The 9,210-nt window shown below is 42.2% G+C and overlaps 2 protein-coding genes across 2 annotated transcripts; both read right to left on the bottom strand.

Moving 5' to 3' along the window:
• Positions 1–388: 388 nt before the first annotated feature.
• Positions 389–3,327, bottom strand: mpdu1b (mannose-P-dolichol utilization defect 1b). Its single transcript, XM_010790981.1, has 7 exons — positions 3,160–3,327; positions 2,400–2,465; positions 2,145–2,277; positions 1,943–2,028; positions 1,726–1,844; positions 1,072–1,182; positions 389–982 (listed from the first exon to the last, which is right to left on the bottom strand). The coding sequence occupies exons 1-7, from the start codon at positions 3,284–3,286 to the stop codon at positions 848–850; spliced, it is 777 nt and encodes a 258-aa protein (XP_010789283.1). The 5' UTR covers positions 3,287–3,327; the 3' UTR covers positions 389–847.
• Positions 3,328–3,896: 569 nt separating this feature from the next.
• On the bottom strand, positions 3,897–7,275 carry LOC104962541 (E3 ubiquitin-protein ligase TRIM39-like). Its single transcript, XM_010790989.1, has 3 exons — positions 7,137–7,275; positions 4,577–4,603; positions 3,897–4,466 (listed from the first exon to the last, which is right to left on the bottom strand). Exons 1-3 carry the CDS (start codon positions 7,273–7,275, stop codon positions 3,934–3,936), a joined length of 699 nt encoding a protein of 232 aa, XP_010789291.1. The 3' UTR covers positions 3,897–3,933.
• Positions 7,276–9,210: the final 1,935 nt, after the last annotated feature.

Here is a 9,210-nt window from a genome sequence, read left to right as displayed (position 1 = left end):
GTAAATCCCTTCTATAGATATGCAGTTTACTGATGTAATATTTCCAGTCACCATAGCTTAGTGTAACTCTCTACTCTTTGTTGACTGACAGGAAAACAGGCACTTTCAGGACAAACAAGTTCTCTTACCAGAGGAAACTCCATGTCACATGATGGACTTTCCTCCGGTAAGAGACACAATGTTGTCATAAGGTGGGTAAGTGTTATCTGTGTAGTTATTGAGAAACATGTTAGCATCAGAAATAATAACTAGTCAGTACTCGTTTTAATAAGTAAAAGGTGATTTGTAAACTCAGAAATACTGGAAATGTGCATTATACTTTACATATTTAAAACTCCATAAAAAAATGTCTAATTAAGACCACAGAAAAGATCTTGCAAAGTCAGAGGCTTGTGAGGAATTCTGTTTATGTGAAATGATAAAACAACAAATCAGTTTTACATGCATCCAAAACCGTTTCAAATAATTTCCCAAAAAGTTTTTCTTGTTGATTAGTATTGCAAATACAGGACCTGGATTTGAAAAATCAACAGCCAAACATGTTCCAAAACATTTGAAAATACGAGCCCGACAGCAATGAGGAAAACTGGATAAGAGGAATGTGATAACAGTGTATTGCACAGCGGGACAGATACACACCACCAACAGAACAGATAACTGTCAATCATAAAGCCTGCTCAGCATGTCATGTTCCCATCCTTCCTTCGAGGGTTGGTCCAGCAGAATCAATGCCCCATACTTCCCAGTGTCTCTGTCAATTCAAGTTTTAAAGACACTTCTTTGAGATAGTTGAATATGAAAAGAAAAGTGTTGCTCGTTGATTCAAGTTTAGCGACTGTCCTTTTGCCTACTCGCTCTTCTTTTTCTTCTTCTTCTTGTGTTCTGGAGAGCTGTTCCAGTAGTAGAGCACCTGCAGGGCGATGATGCCGTTACAGGTGGAGGATATGACGTAGGTGAGGGCCATCAGCGTGTCTCCAGTTTCCTGTGAGAGGACAATATGGCGCAAAGTGAGTTTTTCAACATGGGAATTTTTATAGGAAATGAAAGATGGAAACAGACATTTTATGTTACCTGTAGAGAGGTGAAGATGCGGGCGAGGGAACCGGCAAACAGCAGGAAGACGGAGATGGCAGACAGCTGGCCAGTGTGTCCATTCCGGAAGTTAGAGACAGCCTGGATCAGCTGAGACAAACAGCATGGAAACAGGTAGCAATCACTAAATTAGTTGAATAATGATTCAAATGTTAAATGTCAAAAGTGTATGACTGTATGTCGCAGTTATTTGTCCTCAAACCATAACAAACTATAACAAATCTAACTGCCGTCGTGGCGTTACATTTATTCTATTAAAAGAGCAATAAAATGAATGCTTAACTATTAAATAATGCAACAGAAAAGAAGAATTTGGAAATCATCCCTGTCTTATTCGACCCATGACCAAATATGAACTGTACAAGTCATTGCTTTGTAATCAGCTTTAATTTAACTCTAAAAGATTTTGTTTTTTCCTTTATTTGTATTTATTTATATATTTTTTAATTTTGTATTTTAGTTTTATATTTTCTTGTTTTTGTTGTGATTTACCTTTGCAATATGTAAAGTTTATATTCTGAACAAAGTGTATCTGTTTAATGGAATATGCCGATGAATAAAAAGTAAAACAAATAAGTATATAAAAGAATGAATAGCTCCAACACTATAAATGTATGACAGGTCTTGTCCTACCCTGCCTATGATGATGGCTGGCATGTTAGAGGCCTGCAGGTAGGTGACCACGGACAGGGGGGTGACCGGAGACAGCACGAGAATCAGCAGCCCGACATACACCACGATAAACAGCAGACCTGGGGGAGAACGTCAAATCAGAAAGGCTGCTTCCACCCAAAAGGGGCGGGGCATGTCGGAAGAGCGGGAAGTGCTGCTGTCCTCTACGCAGTCTTACCTCGGCTGGTGTTCCCTCCATAGCGCTGAATGAGGAAGCCGATGACGATCGTCTGCAGCATGAGGAACAGAGCCTCGCCCCAGGCACTGTGGAAACAACCGCCACATGTTACTCAACATATCAAACTACAGAGGCAGAAGTCAGAGAGCACCGTGTTAATCTCTAGTTCAAACGGTTGATTTGCATTGCGTTGCGTCCCAACCTGAAAGGGAACTTGTTGTGGATACAGTAGGCCATTGTTCCTGTGATGGCCAGCAGCTCCAGCAGGATGGTCTGGAAGCTCAGCCCCTCAGCGCTCTTTGATCCCATCAGCTTGAAGATCTGAGGCAGTTTCACTGTAAAGAAGGGAGAACATAAAGGAATTACAAAACGACAAAAACAATAATGACTAAAATATTTTCGAAATTCACTAAAAATTTCACAGACACATATAAAGAGAAGTGGAGATGAGGTTTACCCATCACTGATCCCAGGATGATGCCGATCCCCAGGCCTTTGCTTAGTAAAATCTTGAGACATGGTACTGAAATTAAGAAATATAAAAAGATTAGCTGGCTGTCATAGATCACACAGAAACACACACGCAAAAGGTTTCATGAACAGGAGGAAAGAGTGCATTTGTTTGGGACTATTTGCAGCCGCGGATTCATTAACATACAGGCTCTAGGAGTAATGAAGCTGCAGGACAGTGTGTAATAAAATAAAAAATAGTGTGTGTGTTCATGAAGCAAGGAAGGGACATGTCACCCAGTGCTTAAGTAGGCATTAAGGAATATTGTCATAAAGTTAGAATAAGTCTGATCAGTGTTAACCATTGATTTAGTCAGGCTTGGCTCTTGATCTCGGATATGGCAGTTTTGTCTTGTTCTTCACTGTGGCGATCAATGATTGATGTCAGGTCAGTTTCCAGTGAACATAAACCAGGTATAAAAGTTATGACAACACATTGGCAAAGAAAAACAGGTGGAGACACTCTCCACTGCTGTCAAATGAAGTGACTCATGATTCATTTAAATGACATTCTGAATAAATGCACTATGAATTCGGCGTTTTTAAAAATTGACAAACTGACGACCCGATAGCAGCTACCCGTCTGCTGACCTAAGGTTGAATGTACAGCATGTTTCTGAGTTATTATCAGCATGACGCATTGCAACATCTTCAAGTGTCTTTCCCTTCAATAAACTTCCGGTATTTAATACAAAGGAGCCACTTACCGTCCAACAAGTTGAAATTGAGAAAGAACTCGTCGTAACATGACTCTGGCATGAAATATGTCAACAAAAACCCTTTAAAAGGGTCCATGAAGGACAACCCTTCAACCAAAACACTTCCCTCCGCCATTGTGGGGATTTGTTGTGACGTTCAGACGTTGCCGTTCAATGTGTAACAGATAAAGAGTCCCCCCCCCCGGATCGCACGACCACACAAAGGTTCCGCTAGCACATCCACAATGATTCAGCTGGTTGAATTAGCCATTGTTATAACAATAAAAATAACTACATAACCACAACAACAATATTATTCGTAATAATAACAATCACACCATGAAAATGATGAAGGTAACTTATTGTTTGCACGAGGCTACCCCTTATGAAAACAACAACAATAACAATAATAACAATAATAATAATCATAATAATAATGATAATATTAATAAATAAAAATTAAATAAAAAAAACATTACAATTATGATCAGTAACATATTGTGTGCACTATGCTACCTCTGTTTACATAATGCATTGGATTTTACAAAACTATTTTTAATGAGTATAAACTCATTGTGTCAGTGTATGTCTAAATAACAAAACCAAAAATTGTGTATGATTCCATTTCATTTTATTTAGTAAAGAAACACGAGAACATTGGCAAATAAAGTTGTCAAAGAAGGTGGTCCTATAGTATTCAGATTTGAATCTACTATATTGAAATCAAGGTCAATATTCCTCTAGGACCACGATGTCTGATTTCGTCACATTGATTCATATTAGTCACATCTTCTCTGAAATCTGTGCTGGGATGATTTTAAGGAGCGTGTCTCCATCCAGGTAGCTGAGCAGAGGGATGAGGCTGTGTTTGAAGACGTCAGAGAAAGTATAAATGTGAATCCTTCTCTCAGCATCATAAAAAGACACCTGACCCTCCTCAGAGTCCACAAACACCCCGATCACTCGGGGGGGAGCCGCCCTCTGCAGCTTAGTGGGTCTCTCGGTACAGGCCCACAGACTGGTGCCCCTCCACAGGGTCCAGTATCCACTTCTGGGAGTCATGGTGAACTTTAGATTCCTGGGAGCAGTCTTTGACACCACACCTATTCTCCAGCTGCCCTTAGGGGACACCTCCACCTCCCAGTAGTGTCTCCCTTCAGTGATGATAATGTCCCCCAGCACACAGGGCCTCTGAGCAGACTGTTGGCTGTAGTTTGGGACATCAGTGGAGGACACTGCTGCCTCTCGGACCTTCAGGCAATCTGAGGACACATCCAGCCAGGGATGACAGGTTCTGATGTCCAACCGCACCGAGACTAGGATTCAAATTCAGGAATATTGTAAGAATCAGCAGGTTGTAACAAGTTGTATTTCAATGTTGTGATATTCTGTTGTAGACCACTTATAATATATAAATCCAGATTACCTTGGGCGCTCTGAATCCACTCCCACACTGAAAGACAATAAAGTATACCATTATGCATACGCAACATTTATTTTTGTTACAAATGGTCTATAACTTTATGCATAAATTAAAAACATTAAAAACATGCAAATCTATGAATGTATACACATATTCATTAAGGGAAAAAAATAGGGTTTCTACCTCCTATTGTAGTCCAGAAATCAAACATGAACACATTTTCTTCAGAAACTAATTTGATTGATTAAATCATTTTAAGACACTTCCTTAAGCCTGTTATTTATACAGTTTATTACTTATAACACATTTTAAAAATATTACTATGTTCCTAATATTTATTTATGATTTGTTTTGTATTTATTAGTTCCAAAATTATATAAATATTATCAACACACTCTAGGGCCCTTTCTCATTTCTCTAACTCCCCTCCTCGACTCCTATCCTCGAGACTTAGTCCCGCCCACAGGAGATGCGAGCGGAGGAGCCGAGGAGGGGAGCCGAGGAGAGAGGAGGGGAAGCAGCAGACGGTTAGTCCCTCTCTGGTCGCTACAATGGGGAATTGAAATTACGGGCCAAAAGTTTTATTTACAAGTATTAAAAGTAAGTATAGGACACCAAACCAACTGAGACCCGTCCTTCCGCCGCATCTACGCACTGTACAACACACACACCTACACACTGTACCACACACACCTACACACTATACCACAGCACGCACCTACAGCTCCTAAAGCATATAATCAGGCTACAGCCGTTGTGTATTTTATTACGTGAAGCACTAAATGGTTTTAGAAAAATATTGACTCTTTGTTTGTAGATATCTACTAAACTAAAGCAAATAAAGAGAGTAGGCCTCTTATACTGAGTGATATATATTATACACACTGCTCTGCTTTCTGCACGGACCTCACAGCTGTTCTCACTGTAAACATTGCGTCGCGATGAAAGCAGTTAATAAAATAATATCCAGGGGATGCATGCAGAGCTGTCATTGGCTGAGATAAGTCCGGTCGTGCGTCACGACTCTTTGAAACATCTCTGTTCCCGGAAATGCATTTACGAAGGAGCCGTGGAGGACCGTGGAGGACCCATCAGTGTATCCTCGGTTATAGCTCCTCCAGAGAGCCTCCTCGACGCTCGATCCTCGGTCCTCGAAGTGCATTTAGAGAAATGAGATGTCCTTCAACATGGCGCGCTGAAATTCATTTCCGGGTCACTAACGGAGGACCGAGGAGTCGAGGAGTCGAGGAGGGGGATTTGACGAAATGAGAAAGGGCCAAGGTCCCCACCAAAAGGCATATCAATGGGGCATCCATCCACTGAAATCCATTGTGCTATTAACGCGTGACTCTTAAGATATCTGTGATCAAAATGTGGAGATAATCAGAGAGAAAGTCATCTTTATTTCAAAGACTTTTCTAACCACAGGCAGTGGAGGGTTGCATTCCGATAATCCAAAAATCAGCTCCTAAGTGCTAACCCTATCTCCTATTCCTTGACCTCTGAGTGAAACGTCACGGGGTTAAGGGATAGTGGATAGGAGGAATTCAAAGGACTTAGGGAGAGACTCGGTACTTTAGTGAATCGATGCATTTTCACGTATCTGACGTGTTATGATGCGCCGCGGATCGTCATTTTGTGCGTCTGTGCTGTGGGGAAACTATGTAACTACATTTTCTATACCAGGGACTACAACATGGATGTTTCAATAAGACGACGCAATCATCCTAGGGACTCGCACGTGCCCTGAGCTGTTGCTTTATGCTTTAGACACGTGGTACAGACAGAGAAGCATATTCTTCATGACCATTTTAATTGATAAATAAAAAAGGAAATGAACTATGCTCTTCACCTCTCCCTCAGGCTCCCTTAACTACAAATGATCCCAATACGTATGATTTAGAAAGATACTTAAAATCCAATACAAATAATTATTATAAAGTTAGTCCTTATAACACTGTCACTGTGTACTTATCCCTTCAAAAATCTTTTAAAAGTTGAACAACCCCACACAGCTCAGATAGAATGTGGACTTTATTGATCATTTCCCGTAAAAACTAACGTTCATATTTCTTTGATTATTTACTGATGAACGTTCAAAACAAAGCACTTTGGCAACGGTACCACATACTTTTTTTAAATTGCCTAATAAGCACGTAACTTTCATGATTATAATTTCTCCGTCATAATCTGTTGTTTCCGGATCACGGCCGACTGTTATGTCGACGCACGATGCTGCGGTCGCAGGCATTGTGGGCAACATTTTCTCCTCTCTTTCGGTAAGGTGTCCAGTGGTTCCTAGCTAAAAGGAGGTTATAAAGGAAGTTTTGAAACCTTCCTTTCCTTCATTGGGATTGGAACGGCACTTAACATGGCTAGCACTGACGTACTCCGGTAATTTCACCTTCGGTAGAAGTCTAAGCTAAATGGACTATTGGCAACGCACCTTGGAACGGCACTTAACATGCTGCATTGAGCGGCGACGGTGGAGCTCCGGTTTCATTTCACTTGGTTAGAACGGTTCCTAACGCTAACATGGGACTATTGAGGCAACCGAGAGTACCTGAGTTAGGATGTATCTGGGGCTTCCACTTCCTGGTCCTCAGGTTCTTCTGTTTGGTGGCAGCCCAGCTTGGACCAGCCTCTGTAGGGTCATATTCATCAATCAGAAGTGATACTCTTAGAATATTGTCTCGTGTCATAGAGCATACAGTTCTTCATATCACACCTCAGCTGTCCTCTGACAGCACGGGACCAAGGCACAAACTCCGCTAGGGAGGTATTGCTGCCTCTGTGTAATCTTTGACTCCTCTGTGCGTACAGCAGCTTCTGCAGTTCCTCATCAGACACGCGTTAGACTGAAACACACACACACACCACCACCACGGAAAGGAACCTTCAACTCCGCGCCTCCGAGTACTGAGAGAATGAATGATGTGACCATTACTTCAAGATTTAGGTATATAGAAGGACTTAGATTTTCTCTATTTGTCTCGCACCACACCTTTCGCTCGCTTCCGCTGACCCATTATCCACGCCCATTCCTTATCTGCCCACTCGCTGAGAGCGCGTTTATTGTGTTTTCCGCAGATCTGATCCGCGAAACTAACCGGAAGACCGACCGAGGCGATGTGTCTCTCGCTATGTCTTCTCAGAGAGACTGGGAGCGATCTTCTTGATTTTTGTGTTTCATCTGATCGCGCAATATATACCGCAGTATTATGAGTGCTAGCCCTGCCTGGGGCACATACAAAGGATTATAGCATGCCCACACGAGAACCAGAAAAGGGCATTTTTCACAGAGGGGCTATACCCCACTTCACAACCTCATGATAAATAATCCCATAGAGTTTATGGCGCTACAATCTAATAAAAGGGACCCTCAGTGGTGGTAGACGCCCTTAATATACAGAATAACTTACAGTGCAGTTTGACAACATATTAATCAACTAATGCGTACATTTGTCTTACAAGTAAGAAAAGAGAAAGTCAGGACCAATAAGTCTCGATTGTAGAGGAGGTGAAGAGAAGTATGGAGGTTAAATATGATCTCATACAAGGAGGGTAAATAAGAGATGTTTTAAGTATCGGAGTTTCCTCGGCTCTTCTTTGTAATTCGCACACACAGACATTCCTGCGTAGACAAGCGCATGCTTCTGTTCGCTCACTGCTGCACCCGCCCCTCGGTGCCCGACAGTTCCATGAGCACCCGCTCAGCGAAACAAAGGGAGTGTAATTACAGATTTGTATTTTTAATAATCAACAGTTGGTTTGTGAAATTAGCAGAAGTAATGCACGCTTGGCCAGTACATTTTCTAACAACTAGTGTATTCCTCATATATCTTCTTGCATAGATATATTGTTATTCCATCTAGCGCGGAGTGGCAAGCCCGCGTGCTCGCGAGCCGCATGCGGCCTCTTTGCCAGCGGCGACTCTACTCAGTTAATGTAATACGACTTCCCCTATGTCCTCTGTTCTTTTTTTTGTTACGCTTGGTATACCCACGTTCTACAAAGCAGTTAACAACACACACGTTTCCGAGCCTGGTTCGTCGCCAGTGTATGCACAAGGTTTATCACACAGACAGGTGCTAGCCCAATCAGAATGCAGATCATTCTGCATACTGGAGAGCGGGCTTGCTGACACGCGAGGACAGTCGTGAAGGATTTTAATCGGGTGTCTGTAACGTGGATAGGAGATAACTTCAAAAGGAACCTGTAGTGAGAAGAGGACTGCGCCTTACTCTTATGATAATACTGATCTTAATCTTGTGGCCCGAATGCCCACAATTTTCGAACTATTCTGACGTGTTCTGCCCGAGCTGCCAGTGGCCAGGCCAGCGCGAGGCAGCGGAGGACGTCAATTCTTGTGCGTGTGGCTGCCGTGGCGGTGGTACAAATGAACCGTCTCTATTTAGCTGTTCCAGGAAAGATACTACACGGTCTGTCATTCTATGAGGGCACATATGCACGTTCTAAACAACAAGTGGAATGGGGATGGTTTAACTAAGGAAACGACCGGAATATCATCTAAGGACTCATGGCACGCGACCGGTGCCGCTTGCCTGATGCTAGTTGCTTTCTAGCGGCTTGGTTAGAGCGTGTTATTGGTGATACCTTTACCTCTAGGCGGAGAA

This window comes from Notothenia coriiceps, unplaced genomic scaffold (genome assembly GCF_000735185.1).
Source record: "Notothenia coriiceps isolate Sejong01 unplaced genomic scaffold, NC01 NC01_scaffold00034935, whole genome shotgun sequence".
NCBI classification, from domain to species: Eukaryota; Metazoa; Chordata; class Actinopteri; order Perciformes; family Nototheniidae; genus Notothenia; species Notothenia coriiceps.
Note: the sequence above shows the minus strand (reverse complement) of the source record. Positions and strands in the feature narration are given on the sequence as shown.